This window comes from Erythrolamprus reginae, chromosome 4 (assembly GCF_031021105.1).
Source record: "Erythrolamprus reginae isolate rEryReg1 chromosome 4, rEryReg1.hap1, whole genome shotgun sequence".
Taxonomy (NCBI): domain Eukaryota; kingdom Metazoa; phylum Chordata; class Lepidosauria; order Squamata; family Dipsadidae; genus Erythrolamprus; species Erythrolamprus reginae.
This window is the reverse complement of record NC_091953.1, coordinates 26,509,274-26,536,144: the sequence shown is the minus strand read 5'-3', so window position 1 is coordinate 26,536,144 and position 26,871 is coordinate 26,509,274. Positions and strand designations below refer to the sequence as shown.

The 26,871-nt window shown below is 40.8% G+C and overlaps 1 protein-coding gene across 1 annotated transcript in view; it reads left to right on the top strand.

Annotated features, from left to right (window-relative positions):
- Positions 1-26,871, top strand: part of UBL3 (ubiquitin like 3) — a 47,381-nt gene that overhangs the window by 5,575 nt on the left and 14,935 nt on the right. The window contains exon 2 of the mRNA XM_070749848.1: positions 25,168-25,276. Within this exon, the coding sequence (XP_070605949.1) occupies positions 25,168-25,276 (109 nt within the window). The remainder of the gene's footprint in view (positions 1-25,167; positions 25,277-26,871) is intronic.

Below are 26,871 nucleotides of genomic sequence, written 5' to 3'. Positions count from 1 at the left end.
ATTGATCTATTTGAGGGACCTGATCTCTGATTATACCTGTCCCACTTGGTTTGACAAAAGAGGCACACTGATCAGGAAATATCACCCAGTGGAGCCCAAGATGAGAGTCTTTTCTGCCCTGGCACACTCCTTTGAAATATTGTCTCTCCAGATATTAGGTTAGATCTGATGCTGCAGGCTTTTCATAAGATATGATTCTGTAGATGTGTGGTGAAGTTTTTAGAGTGTTAAATGATTGCTCTTGATGTCTTATATCTTGGCTGTTCATTCTGCTATATTTTATCTACAATATTGCTTTCTGCTCTTTTATATAATTTTTAATTGTTATAAAACATGTATTTGAGATGGGTGGCCCTATAAATTGAAATAATTAATTGGATTATTTGAAGTGATGCTAAAGCAATTATGTGCAGTTAAATAGTACTTAAAGTTTTAATATGCTTCGCTGTTTACTGTTTTAATATGCTTCGCTGTTTACCAATTCAAGGTGAAATTAATTTTAAAAGTATGATCTTGGTACCTTGCTCAACAGTAGTAACTGTGAGGGACCGTGAAATCCTAGTGGACAACCATTTAAATATGAGCCAGCAGTGTGCAATAGCTGCCAAAGAAGCCAACACAGTTCAAGGCTACATTAACAGAGGCATAGAATCAAGATCACGTGAAGTGTTAATACCACTTTATAAGGCCTTGGTAAGGCCACACTCGGAATACTGCATTCAGTTTTGGTCACCACAGTACAAAAAGGATGCTGAGACTCTAAAAAGAGTGCAGAGAAGAGCAACAAAGATGATTAGGGCACTGAAGGCTAAAACATATGAAGAACATTTGCAGGAACTGGACATGGCTAGTTTAATGAAAAGAAGCACCAGGGGAGACATGAAAGCAGTGTTCCAATATCTCAGGGGTTGCCACAAAGAAGAGGGAGTCAAACTATTCTCCAAAGCACTTGATGGTAGAACAAGAACAATGGAAACTAAACAAGGAGAGAAGCAACTTAGAACTAAGGAGAAATTTTCTGACAGTTAGAACAATTAATCCATGGAACAGCTTGCCTCCAGAAGTTGTGAATGTTCCATTACTGGAAGTTTTTAAGAAGATGTTGGATAACCATTTGTCTGAAGTGGTGTAGGGTTTTCTGCCTAAGCCAGGAATTGGACTAGAAGATCTTCAAGGTCCCTTCCAACTCTGTTATTCTATTCTATTTCCTCATAAATTTTGAATTATTTTTGTAACTCATTATATTCTGAATATAGCTAAAGTGCAAGGAAATGTATCTGAAAGTTAAGAAACTATGAATTCAAACAAAAAATCATTTAATTTCACAACATGTTTTGTTATGATCAAAGATATGCTTGTTTTAGATTGGAAGTATCTGTTACCTAGAATATGTTATTAATATTTTTGACTCCTTTTAAGCCTATAGTTAAAACCTCTAGGATAGAGAAAAACAGCATGGCTGAATAAGACTTCATCCTACAGCTATAGGCTAGGTGAGAAGTTGAAAAAATAACTTTGAAGAGACAATAGCAAACAATTTTTGTAATAATCACAACACTATAATAGTAGTATAGATGGCAATACTGTATATTAAATTTATATGCAGCCCAACTCCCAGAATTTCTGGGCTTTTTACAATTGTTAAAACATTTAATAAACAGAACAATACCTAAAGCATAAGACAGGAACAAAATGGCAGAGAGGACAAAAAAGGAAGAAAGAGACATCAATCATTCTCTCCAGAGGATTGAAAAAGTCTTTAAGGCCCTTTGAAATCCAAGTTGGGTGGAAGCTGTTCAGAATTCAGGAGTAACGTCAATCCACAGGGCAGGTACTATTAGAGATAAGGCACAGGGCACAGGTAGGTGGAATTGCTTAATCAATGGAACCTGGAGTACACTAACCCTGCCTGAACCAGTTGGGTTGATACTATGGAAGAGAGGTGGTCTCTCAAATAACTAGGACTTGTAGAGGTAGTGGCCAACACCTTGAATTGTACGCAGACACAAACTGGCAATTAGTGCAGCTTGTGAAATAAGTGTTACATGGGCATATTGAGGCATGCCCATCTTTGCCTATACATATGCACTCTGGACCAGCTGAATGCCACAGAAAGTCACAGGAGATGAATTTGACCTGTGAGATATTTACTTTAGTACTTTATCTAGGGTCATCTTTATGACACTACATTCTGTCAACTGATATGTGAATTTCTTGTTTATCAATTTAAATAGTTGCCCCAGTGAAGAAAATATCCTTCTGACCATTTGTACCACATTCTTTCGAGACCCGAGTCTTAATTTTTCCATCTCTGTCATAATTGCTATTGCTGTAAACTGTCAGATATATGTTTCTGTTCCTGTTTTTGTTGGTCAGCCCCTAAATGTACAAATATGCTGCTGTCAAAATGTGATTAAGCCACTGTAGTTGCAGAACTGCTGCTGTTTCATAAGCAGAAATACCTTGATTAAAAAAAAATATTTGGCAATATAAGTGAATTAAAAGATTGTCTTTTTAAAAAGACAGTAATGCTTATGATACTGATTTATTCTATGCAGACCTTAATTTCAACACTGCCAGTTGGTATTGGAAGAAGAATAAAGTATCAACAGTGACATAATCAGATATTGCCTTGGGCTCTTTGAGAATTTGCGTCAGCTACTGGGAGTTTCTATTAACAGTGTGCTATTGAGAGATGTTCTGCTAATGATTTAGCAAATGATGTCAAATATACCGATGCATGAACAGAATCTTTAAATAGACATGTTTGTGTTCTTTTGGGTCCATCAGGGGGAAAAAATATAACTCCGTTCCATCTTTGCTAGTTCCTTTCTGATGGGCTAATAATGAAGCTATTAAATACCATTGTGACTTCTAAACTCTGCTGAATTCACATTGAAAATGTGATTTCTGCAAGTAATTTCAATAAGACATACCTGTATAAAACAATTGACAGCAAACAATTCAGGATATCTTGGATTTCCAACAAATTAGAGCCTTCTATGGTTTGGTTGCTTTGCATTTAAATTCTTCTAGCTTTTTGGTAGTAGCTATACTGAAATTCTTTCTAACTTTGCAAAGGCATAGTTATGCCTGATTTTTAAAAGTTGGGAAAAACAAGCTGAGCTCTGATTAAATCGAAGGAAAACAAAGTTGCTGTTCATATTGGTTTCCTAGAAACATCAGTTTTGGTATTAGGCTTACGTCAGAAGCAGTGGTGGGATTCAAAAATGTTTACTACTGGTTCTATGGGTGTGGTATGGTGGGCATGGCTTGGTGGGCGTGGCAGGGGAAGGGTACGGCAAAGTCTCCATACCACACCCATAGAACCAGTAGTATCCACTCCTGCAGGAAGGATACTGCAAAATCCCCATTAACCTGCTTTCCAGCTCCATTCTCCTGTGCAGGGGGAAAAAAGATGACCTAGCAGCTAGCCGATCAGCTGGGACTCGGGAGGCATACAGGTATGCACAGTTTGACTTGTGCAAATGGAGTTGCACACACATGCGTGCTGGCCTGCCGCTAGGGCAAGTTGAGCTGTGTGGTGTATGCACACCAGTCCATTACTTGCACAGCCCAGCTCCTCTCTCTTGCCAAACTGCAAAGATTGGGGACTGCTGCTGTAGGGGCTGTCATGCTCACCAAACCAGCAGGCCTGTGCCAGTGGTGCATCTTGACATTGTGATTTCTCTCTGAACAGTAAGTGGAAGCCATAATGGGTTGGTGGGTGCGAGGATTGCCTAGCTTTGGTTGATATGTAGATACAGTTGTATCTGAATCTGGAGGTCATGGCAACAATGATTTTGCCTGCATTACCACTTTATTATTTATTGATTGATTTGATTTGATTTGATTTGATTTGATTTGTATGCCGCCCCTCTCCGCAGACTCGGGGCGGCTAACAGCAGTAAAAAAGACAAATATAACAAATCTAATATAAAAAGTAATTTTAAAAACCCCAATTTAAGAGACCAATCATACAAACAGACATACCATGCATAAATTTTATAAGCTTAGGGTGAAGGGAATATCTCAATTCCCCCGTGCCTGACGACAGAGGTGGGTTTTAAGGAGTTTACGAAAGGAAAGGAGGATGGGGGCAACCCTGATATCCGGGGGGGAGCTGGTTCCAGAGGGTCGGGGCCGCCACAGAGAAGGCACTTCCTCTGGGTCCCGCCTAACGACATTGTTTAGTTGACGGGACCCGGAGAAGGCCAACTCTGTGGGACCTAACCGGTCTCTGGGATTCGTGCGGCAGAAGACTGTCCCGGAGATATTGATTGATCACTGCACTTGATTGTTGTGCAGTGTGTAAGAGAAGATAAGAGTTGGAAGGGACCTTGGAGGTCTTCTAGTCCAACACCCTTCTCAAGCTGGAAACCCTATACCATTTCAGACAGAGGGTTGTCCAATCTCAAAAACTTCCAGGGTTGGATTATTCACAACTTCTGGAGGTAAGTTGTTCCACTGATTAATTGTTCTGACTGTCAGAAAATGTCTTTTTAGTTCTAGGTTGTTTCTCTGCTTGATTAGTTTCCACCCATTGCTTCTTGTCCTGCCTTCAGGTGCTTTGGAGAATAGCTTGCCTCCCTCTTCTTTGTGACAAAGAACCTTTCCATATAGGGTTATCTTTGAAGATGACCCAGAAACTAGAATTGGTACAGAGTAACTAGCAGACAACACCCTCTATGTAGAATAATCCCAGTTTTAGGGTTGCTGTCATCAGTCAGTTTCTGGTACAAATTACTGCTGGTTTTCACTTATGAAGCTTTAGTTGAAAATGAAATGCAAAACCACCTTTGAGACATTAACTGGCATGGTCTGAGCCTACATTAAGACCTGATTTGTTCAGGATGAATTCATTCATCCTATCTAGTCACCTGCAGATGACTTACTCAAAGTTCCATCCCAGCAAGAAGTAAGGCACACTTAAGCCAGAGGACATTACTGCCTGGACATTTTGTTGCCTCCAAAAATATGCTTGGCCTCTTTTCTCTTGGCACTCAAAGAAGCCCTTAAACATTCTTTTGTAAGTAGGCCTTTGAGGCATGATACCTAGTTGATGGTGTTGAATGACAATCTTTTTCATGTATTATGTTACTTGGTCGTTTATTGGTGGGGTAGGACATATGCCATGGTAGAATTTTTTAAAGTTAATGTTTACACCATCCAATCACTATGGTATTGGCACTCTAAGAATTATTATATACAGTAATATGTCACGCCGATGAATACAATATCATGTCTGCTGTGTTAGAACAAAATGAAGTGCTACAGTTTAGTACATTGTAGAACACTAACAAGAAAAATGATGCTTGAAGGATTCTATGTATTTTATATGTAAACATGTGAATATTGCCATTACTGAAATGATGTGTTGCTGCTGTTCCAAGTTATATTTTTAAAAGACATTTGGCGACTGCACGTGTACCTTTGCAGCTCACTAGGAATGCAAGTTAAAAAAAATAAGGTCAAGGAGAGGGGAGGGAAAAATGTTGTAAAACAAGTTCTACTCTGTCTGAGAAGAGTTACATTGTTGTGAGACAGGAATATATAGCTTAGTAGTTGACAAAAAACACAACCTTACTTCTTGTGTCATCCCTCTCCCTCCCTGCTTCCCGGTATTAAGATTAATTTTGGAGGAAAATAGAAAATGTAAGACATAGATTTAGCATAATGAGATGGGTGAATATATCCATATTTTTGAGTAAATATAGTACTGTGTTAAAATATAGCGTAATAGAACCCTTATTGATTTGATTTACTTGATTAACTCTAGGTGCGTGGTTCACAGTTAAAAACAACTAAATTTAAATATATAGACATAAATCCATTACTAAACCATACTATAACAAAAACTAAGCATAATCAGCAGCAAAGCTCATAACTACATCACATTCAATATTTTCATAATAAAAACTCTTCTGCCTCTAGAGTAGAGCTCATTGGCAAAGCCATGTCTTCGGGACCTTCCTAAAGGGCACCAGGGTCAGTCTAAATTTGGAAGGAAATAATACTTTAATGGCCACACTGTAGGGAAAGTTCTCTTTCTGGATCCCTACAGGTGACATTCTTTGGAGGGTGGGATCTTTAACATGTGTTTTCTGCTACACCTGATGAGATGGGAAGATGTAATGGTGGGAGGGAAACAGTCCCTCAGCTTACCTGGTCCCATACCATCAGGAATGAAGTCCAGCAGGTTCTGACAGGTTCTGAAGAACCAGTGGTGAAAATTTTGAATAGTTGGGAGAACCGTCAAATACCACCTCTGGCTGGCCCCAGAGTGGGGTGGCAATGGGGATTTTGCAATATCCTTCCCCCAGGAGTGAGGAGGGAATGGGGATTTTGCAGTATCTTTCCTCTGGAGTGGGGTGGGAATGGAAGTTTTGTGGTATGCTTCCCCTGCCACACACACCAAGCCATGCACACCAAGCCACACCACATCCATCAAGCCACACCCACAGAACCGGTAGTAAAAATAATTGGATTTCACCGCTTTATAGATCATTTCTGGGATCTTGAATTGAACCTGAAAGGATTCTTACAATCAGTGGAAATAACGGGAGTACATTCAGGGGAGGGGATGAAAAGCTGGGTATCATCATTTTATCATTCCAATGTGACTTTTTATTCACGTTATTGAAATAGTATAAGCTACTTTATTATAGTAAGTATAGAAGGAGTAGATCTTAAAGAACTAGTTAAATTGTTAATTTTCAATATTGAATTAGAATATTAACTGACAATAATCAATGGCACAATCCTCCTTGCATTTTAAGTTCTGGGTAGTATCCAGAGAGATTCCAGAGAGTAGTTCTCTTAAAAATAATATTTTACACGGACTTGTTTTATTCCAGAAGTAGCGTATTTTTTCATAAAAGTACAATTTGATAGGTACTTATTAAATATATCAAAGAATTTTTTTCTTAAATATTCAGATTCATGTGATGCCCCAAATAAATATGGTCTTCGAAGAGGGGCGGCATACAATTCTAATATATTATTATTATTATTATTATTATTATTATTATTATTATTATTATTACTACTACTATTACTATTATTATTATTATTTTGGTAAGTCAATGAGGTAGAAATTACTGTGGTCATGATGTATAGTGAATTCAATTTAGGTACCAGTTGAAAAGATTGTTCATTGAAAAGATTGATGTTAATCTACAGTTGCTAAATATGGCATTCTATATACCAATGAGGGTGAACCTTTTTTTCCTCAGGTGCAAAAAAAGTGTGGGTGAGTGCTATCATGCATGCATGAGTGCCCACACCCATAATTCAATGCCTTGGAAGGATGAAAACAGCTCCCCCCGCCCCCTGGAGGCTCTCTGGAGGCCAGAAATGTGTTTCCCAACTTCTGGTGGGCCCAATAGGCTCATGTTTCATCCTCCCCAGGTTCCAAAGTCTTCCCTAGAGATGGGGGAGAGTAAAAATGGCCTCCCCCATCCCACCTGGAGGCTCTCTGGAAGCCAAAAACACCCTTCCAGAGCCCCGGTGTGAGCAAAAAATCAGCTGGCTGGCACATGCATTCATGTTGGAGCTGAGCTAAGGCAATGGCTCACATGCCAGCAGATATGGCTTCGCATGCCACCTGTAGCACCTGTGCCATAGGTTCGCCATCACTGCTGTATACCATTAAAATTCTGCTGTTTGTGTGTAACCTTTAACTGGGTGAAAAGGTGTGTTGTAATGCAAAATGTTTTGAACCCAAGGGGATAATTTATAGAATGAATCCAAAATCAGGGACTAGGAGTCCTGTGAAATTGAAATTTGACAAATTAAAAAAACCACTATCTTTTGATATAAATATTATTATAAAGGCATTTATGACATAATACAAAGTGTCATAAAACACTTATTGTGTCTATGCTGTATAATTCAACATGGTATACTCTTAAGGCAGACACACCAGAGGTGGGTTCCTCATGGTTTGCCAGAACGTGTCGCAATCTGCTGGTGATGTCACAATGATGTCACAGAACCGATTCTGCCAGTGCCAGTCCGTGGATGCCGCCATCTTATTTTGGGGGATGGGGGGGATTTGGGGAGTGGGAAAGGAGGAATTTTTTCTGAGTTTTTTTCCTTCTATGTAGAAGAAAAAGATGGCATTCTATGTACCATTAAAACTCTGGCACTGCGCATGTGTCACCATCTTGTTTACACCCGTCTTTTTTTGGAATTTTTTGGCACTGGGCATGTGCATGGCCAGGTGCCATGGCTGCGCAGCACAGGAGGAAGCAAATTGGCAGCGAGGTAAATTAGAACCCACCCCTGAGACACACCTCTAAATATCTCCACAAATTTTTTAAGCACAGTTCTAGTGACGGCAGTTCACAATGTTCCCAATGCCGTTATTGAAAGCATTGAGAGATCTGATAAGGAAATATCTCTGAAAAGATGACTAAATGAGTCATCTTGTCTAGCATTACAGTATATTAAATGTGATTTTCTAGATAGTATTAGTTTCATGAGTAGAAGACAACACAAGAAAAATCTAGGATTTGGGGAGGTGTATTTTCCCCCCCTTGTTTTTAGTCTATTATGTTTTTTTCACCAAAGAATTTAGAAAAATACTAAAGGTTTATGGAATACATGAATTAAAAATACTCATGGCATTAACATTGTTGATTTAAATTATATATGACATAAATGTTAATAATTTACTCCTTCAAAATGATCTATAAAACTATGCAAGAGGAAGAGTTTTCTTAATGAGATTGCTATGACTTCTAAACTACTAAAGAGAGAGCATTTTATAAGAGCAGCCTTTATTACTGCCTTAAATATGAGGTTGGAGAGAAGGTTTTCCCATTTTCACAATACTGTATAAGAAAAAGTCATTTATGCTTTCTTAGCTTGTGTGTTCTCTTGTTTATTATGATAAATAATAGTTTGGGCAGTATTTTCTATATAGGGACTAAATTGGAAACATGGAACTGATCTGCTTGCTACAAGTTTTGGAGTTGGAGGGAACCCCTCTTGGTCTTGTGATTCTGCTTGTCAAATCCATAAAAAGGCCAGAGCGGCTAAGCACTGCAGGCTACTTCATGGAAAAATTGCATTTCTGAATTAATGGTATTAAATCTCTATTTAACTAAGGAAACTGATTAATCTAGCTAAGTAAACTTTGATAGATAATAATTCAGTCTTACATGTTGTGACTAATTCACAGTTTTAAATGTTTAAAACAACCAAGCCTTTTAAATTAAATCTTCAAGCATGATATAATTATATACTAAATGTATGAAGTTATATAAAAACATTTTGAATCTTTGTTCAAGTTAAACTAAGCCATAAAACTTAATTAGCCAAAACGCAGCAGGGTGTGATTGTTTTGAATGATACCTGTTTGATACGACTAGCCAAACATCCATTCAATTTGTTTAATTGAATAAAAATAAGCTAAGCCATTGTTGCTTGTAACTTGCTTACTATATTTGAACAACATATTTAATTTAAATAAGTAATCAAAGACTGTTTGCTTATGGATTAGCATGATTGTAATGTATTTTTATGTATCAAGTATCTGTAAAAATGTAATATTTTCCAAATTTCCATTTACTTAAAACACTTTTTCAAAAACTAATAAAAAATTAACATTACTAATTGGAGACAAAAAACCCTTTTTTCTTTAAATGTAAAATAAATACAACCTGAACTAATTACTAAGAATTACAAAATAAGTAATGTCTAAAATAAGATTGATATTTCTTCCTTTTGGTAAGATTTAAACTTGCCCTAACTTTGTTTAATGGACTTATGACTTCTGTCTCTTTTTTTCCATAAACCTATTGCCATACTATCTTCCTTCCATTTTCTTACCCTATCTATTTGAACATGCTCCATACAGGTCATGAATGTTTTTATAATCCATCCCAATATATGCAAGAATTAGCTAAGATTTCGTTGACAAATATTTTTTGCCTTTTATTTCCTTTTTTAAAAAAGTATGAAATAACAAAATAAAGATTACTAAAGGATGTCTTTGAAAGCCTTAGATTTAGAAAGTTTGTTTTGAAGCAATGTTTCCTTTTCCTTTCACTTCTCAATCTAAAGTCATATTTCATTCCTAAGGTAATATTGTCCAAAGTAAGTGTGTTATGCTATTGTAGAAAGGAAAGTACTTCTTTTCTGCAGTATATATTGTTTTTAAAATATTTGTCTTTCTGAAAGTTTTCAGTTTTTGAAAATGAATTTGAGAAGATATACAGGGTTCCAAAAGTAATGCAATTGAATTTCCCGCGCCGCTCCTATTGGTCGGAGTGGGACCGAAGCACTTGGAGTAGGTGAGGGGGGATGCTAAGCTTTGCCGCGAAACTAGTCTCACTGCTCTCCAAGCTGTAAAAGCGGCAGTATGTCAGTTATTGTAAACCTCTGTGCACCGACCATGTCACAAAAAAAATGGAATGGAAATTTCAAGTGAACTTTTGCAACGTATAGAAATTGAACCTGATTATATGGACAACGTCATCACTGGTGATGAAACCTGGGTTTCTGAATACGACCCAGAAACAAAATGCCAAAGCTCTGAGTGGCACACCTACCAATCCCCCAAGCCCAAAAAGGCAAGAATGAGCAAATCAAAAGTGAAAACAATATTCATTGTATTTTTCGACAGTAAAGGAGTGGTCCATAAGGAGTTTGTTCCTCAAGGACAGACAATTAACGCTGCCTACTACGTGGATGTGCTGGAAAGACTCCGGAAAAGAGTCATCAGGATGAGAAAAAACATCTCCGCTACCTGGCAACTCTGTCATGATAACACGCCTTGCCACAACACGCTACGAGTCTGCGAGTTCCTGGCCAAACACCAGGTGCCAATGCTGCTCCCCCCCAATAGTCCTGACATTGGCCCAGCAAACTTCTTTTTGTTCTCTCGGATTAAGGCAGCCCTGAAAGGAACCCGTTTTTCGTCCATAGAAGAGATCCAATCAGCCATAACGAAGACCTTCCGAAAAGTCCCCGAAGTCACCTTCCAGGGCACGTACCGGTCATGGCAGAGTCACTGGAAAAAATGTGTAGAGGCCCAAGGAAAGTACTTTGAAATATTTTAAGTGTTTGTGCAAATCTGTTCGATAAATTACTTTTTAAAAAATTGCATTACTTTTGGAACGCACCCTGTATAAAAAGCTATTAATAATTGAACACACAGAAAAGATAAATTCTGTTAACAGAATCTATGTCTTGGATATCTTAAATAGAATTCTATTTAAATTTTCTAGAAGCATTATTTTTGACAAGCTCCTTCTGGATATTTTATCTGTCTGCAAATTTGCTTGCTTTCTGGAAAAAGCTGAGAACAGAGATTTTCTGCAGGGCTTTTGGGATTCTGTGCATTATATTTGGGTTTTATTAATTTGGAATTTATGTTTTATATATTATTGTAATATCTCCTCTTTCTTTACTCTAGTCCAGGGGTGTCAAATTCAATTTCATTGAGGGCTGCATTGGGGCTGTGTTTGACCATAGAGGGCTGGGATGGATGTGGACATGGCTAGCTTGACATCATTTGTGTCAGGGGCACCTGTAGTGGCCTGAAAACTCTGCCAATGAAAACGGGCTTCTGAGTTCAGTTTTAGGCTGCAATGGTCTCCTGCAACCCTCTGCCAGTAAAAACGGAGCTTGGGAGTGCTGCCTGTAACCCTCGTGCACTCCGTTTTCAACTGTGATGGCCTCCTGCAACCTTCTGCCAGCGAAGACGGAGCTCAGGACGGTTGCAGGCAGCCGGCCCGAGCTCCATTTTATCTGGCGCAGGCACCATGGGCCAGTCCTTTGCTGTTTCCAGGGTGGCCCCGCAGGCCAGATCTAAGCATGCTATGGGCCAAATCCGACCTCTAGGCCTTGAGTTTGACACATCTGTTCTAGTCCTTTAGCCTCATCTGCAGATCTAGACAATTTTGATATTGCTCTTGTTTATTTTCCACTTTGTCTTCATATCTGGTTTTCATACATTTCTCTGGTTTGGTATAAGGTCTCTTGCCTTGGACAGGGTGTTTACAGTGCTCTTTTGAAATCTCTTTCTCTCCAATCTCCCTTATTCCTTGATTTTTTCCTGCTGCTAGTGAAGTCACATTCCTTTGATGGGTGAAAAAACCAAACAGCTTACTCTGTTGAAATCTCTTTCTCTCCAATTTCTCTCTGCTCTGTGAAGCTAGGGGAAGTAAGCGATTTCTGTAGGCAATCTCTTCTTTGCCTGACCCTTCCTTGCTAGCAGTGGGAAATAATCAGGCAAATGAAAGATTGTACAGTATATAGAAAAGCTCTGCACCCCCATATGGTGGAGAGATTGGATACAAAGGGATTTTAAGAGAATAAGCTGTTTGGCATAACTATGACTTCCTGTCCAGGGCTACAGCATGATTATATTGTTTTTAATATACTGCTCAAAAAAACAAAATAAAGGGAACACTCAAATAACACATCCTACATCTGAATGAATGAAATATTCTCATTGAATACTTTGTTCTGTACAAATTTGAATGTGCACAACAGCATGTGAAATTGATTGTCCATCAGTGTTGCTTCCTAAATGGACAGTTTGATTTCACAGAAGTTTGATTTTCTTGGAGTTATATTGTGTTGTTTAAGTGTTCCCTTTTTTTGAGTAGTATATATACAAAACATTAAGCAGGTATTTGAGCATACCAAAGGATGGGGAGTGAAATTAAGTGTGAAATTAACTTGTCCCTTTCTGACTGAAAAGCTCTGTCACAGTCAAATTATTTCCCACTTAATTACTACTTTGCTTAGTGGCAGAGTTCCTTGTCCCAGTTAGGATTGTTAAGTGAGGACTGTGTGTATTTATTACATCTGAGCTTTGATCTGGATTATGTATCCCATTCCTGGATCTTATCCAATAATATTATTATTGAAGAGCATATAAATTTGATTGCATACCATTTTTTGGTATAAATGTTAGAGCATATAGCTAAATTTGTTAATCTAATGACTACTGAGTTGTTATATACTACCCTGTTTCCCCGATAGTAAGACACCCCCGATTGTAAGACGTATCGGGGGTTTCAGGGGGGTCGGCTAATATAAGCCGTACCCCGAAAGTAAGACATATGTCTTACTTTCGGGGAAACACGGGGGTATTACTGGGGGGGAGCCCGATGACGTCGCTTCCAAGCTCCCCGCGCGCCCCTCGCCTCGCTGCGGCGCCACCGCCTCTTCCACGGCTTGGCAAAGCGAAGGATGGCGCTGGTCCGAAGCGAGCCGAGCGGGCGGCGGCTTGTAGCGAAGGCGCTCATCCCAGCAACTGAGTCCTGCCGAGGCTCGGCTGCAAGCGGCCGGCAAGGCCGACCGGCTCCAAGGCGAGCGGCCAGAGCTGCGCCCTCCTTCGCCCGCCTCCTTTCCGGCAGGCAGGTGGGGCTGCCCAACTGCGCAGAGCGGCTCCTCCCCTCCAGACACACGCTTCCCCGACACGCGTCTGCGGCTCCACGCGTGCACGCCGCTTGGAGCCCTGAAGTTGAACTTGGAAAAGGGCTCATGAGGCTCCTGTCCCGCGGCTGCCCTTCTGGACTCTGGGGAGATGCCTTCGGGAACGCGACCCTTTCAATTTTTTTCCAATGTAAGACATACCCCGAAAGTAAGACGTAGTGGGGCTTTTGGGGGTAAAAAGAAAGTAAGACACTGTCTTACTTTCGGGGAAACACGGTATCTTGCTATTTATGCACTTACATAGCATTACATTGGGTTTTATCTCTATTCCCCGAATATTAAATTCACATGATAGTGAATTTTAATCATTTTAACATATGTCGATGCAAGGATAAAGAGAATATATGCAACATATTCCCTTCCTAAATTGTTGAAAGTATGTCCCCAATTGCTTATTTTATTTTATATACTCAGGATTAGAGTGAATAATATGTTTACTCTGAATTAATCATCCTATTAATGTGTCCAATTGGAAAAAATATGTATAGTCTTCATATATCCCCAGGGCATCATGTCAGGCTGAAGCCATTTTAGTTGGGCCTTTGACCTGCCATACATTATGCTATTTTAAAATGTATTCCTTGCTGTAGGAAGTTGGGAGGGGTAATTGCATGAGGGATGTCTGCATATAGCCACAACAAATTCCTTCTAGATTGCCAAGGGCATCCTTTGTCTTTGCACTCCTACACCTGCACGAAAGGAGATGGGCATTTCTGCCAAGATGTCAGATAAAGATTGGCCGACATGATGGACTTGGAGGTATGGGGACAAGGACTTGAGCTGGGTGGAGAAACCCCTGGGACTTCAGATTCAGGTTTCTCCCAGATGTGACAACATGGCTCTGCTAATAAATTGGAACTTTGAGGAATAGTTTGGCTTGGACTCTGAGATTTCGATGCTATTGGGAACCCTGACACTAACCCAAATCTCTCTTAAAATTCACCCAGCTACCCCTAATCATTGGAGCGCTGTTTGGGGTCTTGAGCCCGGCAGTGGGCAGTGTAAAGATTTAGGGAAGAAGGAGGAAGACAAGCCTGCCACGGAGAAGTCAGTAGAGGACAGATCACGCATCCACATCAAGGCCCTCTACATTTCTTCCAAAACTATGGTGAATGCCGCTGAGATTGCAGAGAGGGAACGCCAGCTGGAGGCTCAGTGCAAACACCTAACACCCAAGCGCCCCTCTCAGCAGACCTCTCAAGTCGCAGCCGGAAGGCTGAGCTCTCCTACAGAACAGCTGTGGAGCCCCATCTGGGCACGGGATCAGTCTTGGCCCACAAGTGGAGATTGCCGAAACTTAACTTGATCTAATGCTCCGAAGGTGAGCCAATCGCTAATGGAGCTCCCTGACCAATTTGGGCAACTAAACATAAGTTAGACCAACCCCCATTCGGGAACTGAGGCCACAAGACAGAACTTGGCCCAGCCAAAGTTTTCTTTCCCAAGGAGGGACCCAATGGGCCAGCTGAGTGGAGACAGCCTTATTCACACTGCGATGGGTAATATCTCTGCAAATCTTTTCACCGGTGCGAAGCCTACATAGACAACCCTCTGTCCCGAAGCGCTTGTGTTTCTTGTGGCTATCACCTTGGCTAGGCGCATATCGGAGTTGGCAGCTCTTTCAGTCAGAAAGGACTTATGTGGATTTCATCAGAGTAGGGTAGTCCTCAGGATGGATCCCTCCTTCATCCCCAAGGTAAACTCCTGGTTTCATAGGGCCCACGGGATCATTTTGCCATACTTATGCCCAGGACCAACTCATGCCCTGGAGAAGAAATGGCATACCTTGGATGTGAAGAGGGCCATCCAGATTTATATCAGGAGAACATTCCCTACTATAAAGATGAATGCACTGTTCATGTCTTTCCATCCTTCATTGATGGATACTAATGTGACTCCATCAACCTAGGCCATTGTCTGAGAGTTTGTATCGCTAAGGCCTGCAAAGTACAGGTGTTACGGCTCCTAGAGGGGTGACTGACCATTCTGCATGAAGTGCAGCTACTACAGCAGCATGGGCAATGCAAGCAATCCATTGAAGACATTTGAAGGATGGCGCCATGGGCTTCATGCTCGCCATTTATTCAACATTACAAGTTAGACATGTTTGCTTTGGCAGAAGCATCCTTCAGACAGAGGGTCCTGCAAAACGTTCATGTGGATATGAGGACTTCCGACCAAGAGGCGGCTCACCCTTACGTGGGCAGGTTTTGGTAAGTCCCATTCTTAGACTCTCCCGGGAGCACTCAGGAGAAGGGGCATTGGTTCTATCTGGTATGCCCTTTTGCTGAGTAGCTCTGGAAGAGTCCAAATCCACCCTGGCAACCACTTGGTCTGAAGTCCAGGAGCTATGACTTAACCTTGTTGAGATTTGAGCCACAGTTACGTCCTCACCAAAAACTTGGCTAGAGGGAGCAACGATGGGGCATGGCTACAAGCTTGACAACTCGGTCTCTAAGCACAACAGATGAGTTAACCCATTCTTGGACCAACACCCCATCTATTTGCATTTGCGTGTTTTAGAACTGCTAGGCGAAGAGGAACTCTGGGGCAAGTAATGAGAGCTCACCCTATTGCACAAAGCTCAGGTCTCGAACCCAGGCTGTTAGTTCTCTAGCTGACAAGTTCAGCATTTTAGCTGCTGAGCCATCATGCTCCCTCGGACTTAAGCTAAGTATTCTTGCAAATATTTTGATTGATTGCTTCACTTTGATAAAACTTCTAGTTCTTCCTTCCTCTTCCATAAGGGGACATTAGTAACTAATTCCACAGAATAAAAAGTGTTGATTTTTCTTAGAAAAACCTTGTTCTTAAGTTTCCTCTTTTTTATTTTTCAGTTTCAGATGGCCCTTGAGAAAAAATAAACTTCAGTAGTGCTTTCAGTTCTATCATAATAACTGCATTCCTCTGATCTTAGTTTTATGCTTTATAAGGTATAATTAATATATGTTTATTATTATAGTTTAGTTGGCTTTGCTCAGTTATATAGTTACCTTTAAATGCTAATTTCAAAATTAGCATCCCTCAAGGATTAATTTTGTTTTTTCTGCCCAGAAGTGCGTGTTCAGTAAATACTTTTAATTATTGGTTCCAAAGACTTAACTGTCTATTCTGTGTGAGAAAGATCAGTTTGGTGTAGGTGGAACACACAGTCTCAATATGGATGCCCAGAATTAAGATTCTTGAATGACATTATTGGCCTGGTAATTACCTGACTAAATTATATTGTGTTCATTTAAACTTCTATATTTGCTAATTAGCAATAAAACAATTCTGCATGCTTGTTGTAAAACAGAGATTGATTGACCTAGTGAATTAACTATGTTTAAAGGTGTTTGTTTTTGTGATGCAGTAGTTAATGAACCATTCATGGGATGCAAGAAGGTTACAGTGTTTTATGCACAGCTGTGAAAAAGCTGTGTCATAAATCATTATTACAATATTATTCCAGGGAAATGGGCAGCTCTGTCTTTTTTCTTAAACATGCATATGTTTGAATATTTACAAAACTATTGTGAGAGAATTTCTTTGTTTTTGCTTCATTCATGTCTGGGCTACTATTTCTGCTAAAGTAGAACCAGCTCCTTCGGATGTGCACATAAATGAAAAAAATCTGTCTTTTCACTCAGAATCTACTTTTGTGATAATATTTGAAGGAAATAAAATTTCATTAACAAGTTACTACTTGTTACAAATGCCACTCAACCGATGCATTGTGCATACATGTTCATGTGAATTCAAGCAATATGTAAGTGTGGGTCTTTGGAGAAGAATAGATTGGTAGGGGCTTGAGAATTAGCAAGAAAAATTAGTCTTATGATGACAAGCAGAGAGAGATATGATGACAGTAGAAGACTGGTTGCTTTTTGGGAAAGAGGGTTTGGTATCTTACAGTAAGTTCCCCGAAGCTCATTCTGGAACTAGATCACCAGCCTCAATAGACTTGGTTTCCGGTTGTTTGCTGGTGTAATTGAATGTGTGGATTACAGTCAGAGAAAAAACTTAGGAAGGACTAGCAGTTATAAATGTATTTATTTATTTTATTTATTTATTAGATTTGTATGCCGCACCTCTCCGGGGACATTTGTACTTTCTGGCTTGTAAGATTTTGTTAAGGTTTAGGAGGGCTGACAGTTGCCTATAGGAAGTCCTCCTTCATGCACAACTCATGCTTGAGAGCAAAACCTCAACCATGGTTGTGTGTATCACTGATATTTGGGGAGTCCCGCTCTCAAAGTAATACCCATTTGGGATATAGCTGTAATTGCTTTATTCTGCTATTTGATTGCTTTGGAGCAGGGGTGTCAAACTCAATTTCACCAGGGCTGTGGTTGACCATGGTGATCCAGGCGTGCGTGGCTGACTCTGACACGGTGGCCAAGTGGATGGGCATGGCCAGCTTAATGCCACTCATTAGACATGGCTGACTGTGGGTGTGGCCAAGGGGGTGGGCGTGGCCAGCTTGACATCACTCCCCAAACTGCTGGTGTGTTTCCTCTTTTCATTGGATAGACCAGGCCAAAGCATGATGGCCCTATGTTTTCTGTTTGCACTGGGTAGGCAAGGCCAAAGCCATGCTGGCCCAGTGTTTTTTCTTCACACTGGATAGACCAGGCTGAAGCCACGGTGGCCCGATGTTTCCTGTTCATATTGGGTAGACCAAGCTGAAGCCATGCTGGGCCCAATGTTTCCTCTTTGTGTTGGGTAGACTGCCCCGCAAGCCAGATCCAAGCACATTGCTGGCCAGATCAGTGGCCTTGCGTTTGATAACACCTGCTGTGGAGTACCCTCATTCTGGAAAATATCAATCCATCTTTTCTTGGAGTAGGGCTGAAGCAGTTTGGGAGTTTTTCTCATAACCACCAGGAGATCTGGTTGGCTTGTTGAAGGCCCAACATACACAAATGGTCAAATCTTTTAGGTTTTTTTAAGAGGCAGATGAGACATGATCTGAAGGTAAGGGATATTCACATCTGTCCTTGTAACAGCCAAAACATTTTGAATCTAGAAGTGTGCATCTGCCCCCAGAGTAGATACTGTATTGCCAGGAATGAATCACAAAATACTGGCAGTACTAAACTGTATGGCAAAAACATCTTTGCAAAATCCTGAAGCCTACATGTGGTTCTCTAAATCCAGGGTTTTGTATTTCTTAAAGCAGGGGTCGACAAAGTTGTTCAGAATCTAGGAGCCAGCCAAAAAATTTAGGAGCCAGAATTTTTTTTAAGCAAACTTGGTTTTTAATTTAACAAAAAAAATCGGGCCGGCAGGGAACAGAATGGAGCCTTCCGCGGCGGGGCTGGTAAGGGGGGGAGCCGAGGGGGGAGCCGAGCCCAGCCCCGTGGCATTCGCTTTCCTCCCGCCCGCAGCCGACTGATCGTGGGCTCCTTCGCAACCTCGGAGAGCTTCCTGGTTTTCGTGAGCTTTCATGCCCTGGAAGCTCTCCGAGGTTGCGAAGGAGCCCACGATCAGTCTCGGCTGCGGGTGGGAGGAAGGCGAATCCCCCGTGGGCTCCGTTACATCTTCCGCTGCCAGCCAGGCCATGCTGGCGGCAGCGGAACAATCGCCTTCCTCCCGCCCGCAGCCGACTGACCGTGGGCTCCTTCCCGAGCTCCCTTCCTGAGCCTCCCGTTTTCTCTCCCCCCCCTCACCCCTTCGCCTCCCTGTGTTCCTAGGAGAAGTGCTGGGGATTAGAAGATAGATAGATAGGTAGATATATGATAGATAGATAGATAGATAGATAGATAGATAGATAGATAGATAGATAGATAGGTATAAATAGACAGACAGTGATAGTCAAAGAGAGATAGACAGAGAGACAGATGATGAATGGATTGGGCAGCATAGAAGATAAATAGATAGATAGGTAGATATATGATAGATAGATAGATAAATAGATAGGTAGGTAGATATATGATAGATAGGTAGGTAGATAGGTAGGGTGGGTATATGATAGATAGATAGACAGACAGACAGACAGACAGACGTAGGTAGGTAGATATAAATAGACAGTCAGGCAGATAGTCAAAGACAGATAGACAGAAAGACAGAAGATGGATGGATTTATAGATGATAGATAAATAGACAGATAGATAAATAAATGTTAGATGATGAATGGATTGGGCGGCATAGAAGATAGATAGATGGATGGATGGATGGATGGATGGATGGATGGATGGATGGATAGATAGATAGATGAGGGAGGATAAAATGGTATTAAAAGGGGAGGAAGAAGAGAAGTGTGTGTTGGGAGGGGGGAACCACTCCTGATTATAGATTCGAACACGTGGATTGTGGAAGTGAGAAGGAAAGAATTACGCCGGGATAGGATGGTATCAATGAAGTGGAATCCAAGCTTCACCCAAGAGGTTAATGGAAAGCGCACAGGGAGAAAAGCGAAGGGTGGCCAACAACGTGATTCTGCCCGGGTTTTGCCCGCCTCGGGGTCTGGAGAGGCTCGTAAAAGCTGAAGAAAAGATTGCACGGGGTTTTGCAGCTTCCGACCGGACGGAACGGGAGAGTAAAGACCCGTCCCGGTTGCAAAAAAAGTTTCTTAGGGCCATGAAAGGGCGATGGGCAACCTCCCGGGGTTATGCGAGGATGCTTCCCTAGAGGAGTCCAAAGAGAAGCCATCCCCCGGGGGAAGAGGGCAACTCCCGGGGCTTCCCTGTGAAAGGACGGAGCCCGGCTCCTCCCGCCCCGTCACCCGCTCCGCCTCCCCCCGGCCGAGCTGCCGGCCTCGCACGGCTCCCTCACCATCAGCACTTTGGCCGCGCTCTCCAGCTGGGCGATCACCTCGGAGGCTCCCCCCGCCGCCGCCGCCGCCGCCGCCATCATGGTCTCTCTTCAATGACGCGCCATGCAAGGCATTCTGGGACGGGGAGGACGCCCAGCCAATCCGCGACTCCCGGGGAGGCTACAAGGGCCCCGGGGTGTGAGAGAGCCCCGATTGGGGAGGTCGTGGACGGCCCCCGCAGAGCCGCTCTCCCCCGACGGCTGAGGGAGCGGCGGGGCGTCCTCTTGAAATGGCTTCGGGGAGGTGGAGGGGGGTAGAATGGAGAGAGAGCAGCTCCGTCAGGTCCGGGAGGAGAAGGGCGGGATGTGGCCATGTGGTCCGACCCTTTCTCAACTCCTCAAGCACCAGGCAACATTTTCTAGGCGCCAGACAACATTTTCTAGGCGCCACTGGCGACCAGGCGCCTGGGTTTGTCGACCCCTGTCTTAAAGCCTCCGGAAATTGTTCTGGTCCAATTTGGCAGGTAATCTATCAATAAAAGAAATTCCTACTGATTTTCAATGATCAAAAAATTCAAAAAGGCTACACAGATTGGTTTAAACTATTAAACCAATAATTTTTTTTAAAAAAAATTCAAAGTATCACATCCTCCCACATGTACTGTATGATGTTGTTTATCACTTTCTTAAACAGTATGATCCTTTTTTAAAAAAAGAAGTGGTAGCACTGATTGTTAAAAGTTGCCTGCCCTTGGTATCCCAAAGGTGATTTTTCAAAAGGCAAAGAGGATCACTGGTTTGAAAGAAGGGTAAAAAATATATGTTAAAACTGAACAACAACCTCTCAACTGTTTATAATACTGTAGTTCTTTCAGCAGTTTCAAGAAGACTCCATACCCATTTGCACTCTGATTCACAAAAATCCCAAGGGGCCTCAATGACTCTTAGAGAGCTTAATAGCTATTGTTAGCTATTAAGTGCTAACAACCAAAGGACTTCCGGTTTTGCTTTCAGTGATATTGGAAGCCGGGACCGCAACCTCTACGGCTGGCTCCACGCTCTCTGTGTTCAAGGGTTGGGACCTAAGCCCGTCTCCCGTAGAGGGGTCAAAGCAATGGGGAACCTCCAGAAAGGTAGAGGGGAGCTGCATCTCCCCTCCCTGAACTGGAAAACCGCCTCAGCCAACGGTGTGGAGTAAGCGGCAGCAAACATGGCTGCCATGAAGTTGAAAGAAGACCTGAAAAACTAAGCCTGAGCAAGAGAGAACAGTGAGTGGTTTGCGATCTAGGATAAAAAAAATCTTTAAAAAAACAACCAAGAACACAAGGGGGAAGAATATGGAAGTAAAATGCCAGCGGCAGGACAAGCATATTAAAAGGACTTGAAGAAAACACTTTAAAAGGGAACTAGGAAGGAAGAAAAGCTTGTTTGAATCTTGAAAATATGTCCTGAAAAGATTGAAATTGGAATCGGAATTTGTCTCTAATTTGTATCACTACTTACTCATTAATGTAGTGGATTATCAAATACAAAATAATTCAATTGGGAATACAAGAATAACGAAGAGGAGTAATATTGACTTGAAGCAGGAGTGCCATTTTTTAAAAAAAGGATGTAATTCTCAGAACTTTTGTTTCTGTTGGATAATATAGCTGAGTAAACAAAAAAGAAGACGGGAAAAGAGGTGGTAAAACCCCCAGATTATTCTTTTGAAAATTGGTTGAACTGTAAAAATGAAAACAAGTGGAAATAAAGATAGGAAACAGATACATCAGGATATCAAGGACATTATAAATAAACAGTGTTTATGGAAATGGAGGAAATATTTGATGACATAGGTTGCATAGAATTAAAACTGGAGAGTATACTAGAAAGAGTAAAAAACGCAGACCAGACTTATGAGGAAAATATGGAGGATCCTGGAAGAGTGGAAGAAACAGCGGAACCGGAAAATAAACAAGAAAGAAAAAATAATAAAGGGATGATTGAGGGTAAAAAGGATTAGAACAGGAGGGGAAGATTTCAGATGGTATGGAAAAGACATGGGAGAAAAAGAAAGGCAGAAGGAGAAAAGAATAAAGGGATATAAATGATAGAGCAAAACAACAAAGGGGAAAAAAGAGGGGAGAGAAAACTAGAGAATATAGGAAAATATGGATTTAAGGGTAGACAAAATGAGAGTTAAAAAAATATGTGGGAGACAACAAAAAAAGATTAAAAATATGGAGTAGAGTAAAAGACAAGGGATAAAAAAGAATACAAAGAAAAATATGAAATAAATATTTTGAAAAGTATAATAAGAATGTATATGAAAATTAGTACATTAGAATTAAATAATCTGAATAACTGTTTATTTGTAGTTTAAGAAATAAAACCTATTTTTGAATATATGCTATGAATGCCGAAAAGCAATGTATATTAAAATTAGAATTGTATAAGCGAATAAAATAACTTAATAAATATATTCATGAACAATCTGTAGAAATGAATTTTAAAAAATAGTATATGAAAATATATGAAAAATTTATATGAATACAGAAGTTAAGTAATTTTGAAAAATGTGGAATAAGAGATTAAAAATAGTTTTGAATGATAGAAATGAGGTAAAGTGATGGAATTATTACATCTCTTAAAAGGATAAAGTCAGCTTGTATTAATGGAGTGGAGTGGAATGGAATGGAATAGAATTCTTTATTGGCCAAGTGTGATTGGACATACAAGGAATTTGTCTTGATGCATATGCTCTTGATGTACATAAAAGAAAAAGATACATTTGTCAAGAATCATCTGGTACAACACTTAATGATTGTCATAGGGTACAAATAAGCAATCAGGAAACAATCAATATTCATATAAATGGTAAGGATACAAGGAACAGGTTACAGTCATAAGTGGGAGGAGATGGGTGATAGGAATGATGAGAAGACTAATAGTAATAGTAATGCAGTGGTGGTGATGTAATTATTTGTTTAGCAGAGTGATGGCATTTGGGGAAAAAACTCTTCTTGTGTCTAGTTGTTCTAGTGTGCAGGGCTATATAGCATCATTTTGACGGTAGGAGTTGAAGCAGTTTGTGTCCGGGATCTTAAGTATTTTCAAAGCCCTCTTTTGACTTGTGCAGTATACAGGTCCTCAATGGAAGGCAGGTTGGCAGCAATTGTTTTTTTCTGCGGTTCTGACTATCCTCTGAAGTCTGTGTCGGTCTTGTTGGGTTGCAGTACCGAACCAGACAGTTATAGAGGTGCAAATGACAGACTCAGTAATTCCTCAACAATTGTGAACTACCTGTCTGTACTACTTTTGTGACCTGGCCCCGTATATTGTATTTTTTATTTTCAGATTCTCCCTAAGATTTTGGTAGAAGTATCAGCTGCCTTCTGCTCTTCTTCATTTTTTTTTCTTACTGAATTTTTTTCAGTCTTTGGTAGTTGGTTTTGAGCTCGTCTTGAGCTCATTTTCCCATACCTTTTTCCCTTAGCATAGTTCGAAGTTTATTAAAATCTACAGTTTAGTCTGAAATATAAAATGACTACGCTCAGTTTTAGTTTACATCAAGAACTCCATCATTACAGAGTTACCCTACTGTTCCTCCTGCTTCCTCAACTAAGTGTTCTTTATTGATTAGTATTAAGTCAAGCATAAAATAACTGATCGTCTGGTGCCTGTGAAGGAGAATGCTGTCAGCAAGATAAGTCTGGAATTTCCTGGAAAGTCTATCCTTCACAGTGATTGTTGTCCACTAGATGTCAGGGTAATTAAAGTTTTCCATCACTGCAACTTCATGCATCTTTGAAAGATATGCAATTTGCTTTTGCAAGGACACATCCACTTCCTCTACTTGGTTATGCAAATAATAATAGACATCAACAACAACATTGAACTTCTTTTTCCTCTTTCTCTTGTTTTAATCCAAATGTTCTGTACAGTGTTGTCAGATTTATTCATTTGGATTTATGAGCATGAATGGATATTTTTAACTCTCAGTATAACTTTTCCCTTTCTTTTGTTTTCGTTTCCTTTGAACAAATGTATTTTTAATTACTATATTGTTATAACTGTCACCACCTTTCTGCTATTAAATCATATTTGGCCTCATTTTTTCTACTTCAAACATTAGAATAAAAATAGAAGACATGCATTTTATAACCCAATTTTCATTTTTTTCCTGATATTTCTTGAGTGGTTTCGTTCTTTTTCATCCACATTTTAATTTCCACATGTCCTTATGGTCTTACTTCAAGGTTTTCTTTTCCATGTATAGAATTTGATTTAAACTCTGCTAATTAAGCTGATGATGCTTTGGTCAAACACATTGATTAACCAAATGGGAGCTATAACCTCATGCCAGTAGACCTTTCATATGTATCTTTTTCTGCATGACCAACCGTGGGATTAATTAGATTTTCTTTGTCTGTAAACATCAATTCAGTCAAATTTATATTTGTATTTGAGCATAAAGGGCATATTTGATATGTTAAATAACTAATCAATTAAATCAAAATGTTTAAATATAATTAGTGTTAATGAATGTAATATAATGGGTTTTCTGTACTGCAAAATTATATTTGATGTTTTGAGGTTATCTTTCTGTGTCGTAAAATCAGTAAGTCTCAGTATTTAGGACTATTGTAACAGTTCTTCTGATTTTGTTTTCTAAAAATAGTTAATACAGTACTTTCTAATCATCCAGATAGTTAGAGTTGTCTCTTTCTTCCAGCCAACGTGTAAATATACAAATGTATTATTGAATGTGTTTGTATTAGAAACTGAAGAAAAAGGGGGGGGGGAGTAGGGATATCACTTTTTATGTCGTACTTGCAATCCTATTACATTATCATAAAACACAAGACATTTTTTCTTTTTTTCTGCATACAGTAGATGTTCCTTTTAAATGAATGCTTCAGACACTTATAGCAAAAAATTGCTTCTATAATTTAGAACAGATCTTCCTGATTTTTTATTTTTTTTCTACAGATAAATTTGCGCCTCATTTTGGTAAGTGGAAAAACGAAAGAGTTCTTGTTCTCACCAAATGATTCAGCAGGGGACATTGCAAAACATGTATATGACAACTGGCCAATGGGTAAGTACTAGAATGTTAGTGTTTATTGTTTGGTCAGTATTCCAGTCTATTCCATGGAAGGGGTAGAAAGAATATCCTATCAAAAATAAAACATTGAAATTCTAATACAGTGGTACCTCAAGATACGAACCTAATTGGTTCCAGGGGGAGGTTCGTAAGACGAAAGGTTCGTAAGACGAAACATTGTTTCCCATAGGAAACAATGTAAAGTCAATTAATCCGTGCAACAAGAAAAAAACCCCGCAAAAACCCGCTGCTGCCTGGCTGTCACCTTTTAAAATAGCGGGGGGGGGGGGGGCCTTTCCCAGCAGCCTCCGGAACCAGGAAGTTTGGCAAAATTTCAGGGTTCGGGAGGCTGCTGGGAAGCCCCGCAGCCCGGCTGTCACAACAACCGGGAGGCTTCCGCCTTTGGGTTTTCCGCTCGGGGGGAGCAGGAGGACCTTCCTAACTCCCTCCTCCCCGAGCTGAAAACACAAAGGCGGTCTGATGCCGCCAGCTTGAGCCAGGAGGCATTCAGGGCGTGGAGGGTTTCTTAGCTTTCCTCTTCCTCATTCTCCGTGAAAGCTGGAGGACAAATAGAGAAGAAATGGTGAAGAGAAGAGCCTCCTTGAAAGGTTGGGGACACATGGAGATCAAACTGGGAAGAGGAGAGGTGAAAAACCCTCCGTGAAAGGTTGGGGACACATGGAGAGCAAACTGGGAAGAGGAGGGGTGAAAAACCCTCCGTGAAAGGTTGGGGACACATGGAGATCAAACTGGGAAGAGGAGAGGTGAAAAACCCTCCGTGAAAGGTTGAGGACACATGGAGATCAAACTGGGAAGAGGAGAGGTGAAAAACCCTCCGTGAAAGGTTGAGGACACATGGAGAGCAAACTGGGAAGAGGAGGGAGAGGTGAAAAACCTCCGTGAAAGGGTTGAGGACACATGGAGAGCAAACTGGGAAGAGGAGAGGTGAAAAACCCTCCGTGAAAGGTTGAGGACACATGGAGAGCAAACTGGGAAGAGGAGAGGTGAAAAACCCTCCGTGAAAGGTTGAGGACACATGGAGAGCAAACTGGGAAGAGGAGAGGTGAAAAACCCTCCGTGAAAGGTTGAGGACACATGGAGATCAAACTGGGAAGAGGAGAGGTGAAAAACCCTCCCTGAAAGGTTGAGGACACATGGAGATCAAACTGGGAAGAGGAGAGGTGAAAAACCCTCCGTGAAAGGTTGAGGACACATGGAGAGCAAACTGGGAAGAAGAGAGGTGAAAAACCCTCCCTGAAAGGTTGAGGACACATGGAGATCAAACTGGGAAGAGGAGAGGTGAAAAACCCTCCCTGAAAGGTTGAGGACACATGGAGAGCAAACTGGGAAGAGGAGAGGTGAAAAACCCTCCGTGAAAGGTTGAGGACACATGGAGAGCAAACTGGGAAGAGGAGAGGTGAAAAACCCTCCGTGAAAGGTTGAGGACACATGGAGAGCAAACTGGGAAGAGGAGAGGTGAAAAACCCTCCGTGAAAGGTTGAGGACACATGGAGATCAAACTGGGAAGAGGAGAGGTGAAAAACTCTCCGTGAAAGGTTGAGGACACATGGAGATCAAACTGGGAAGAG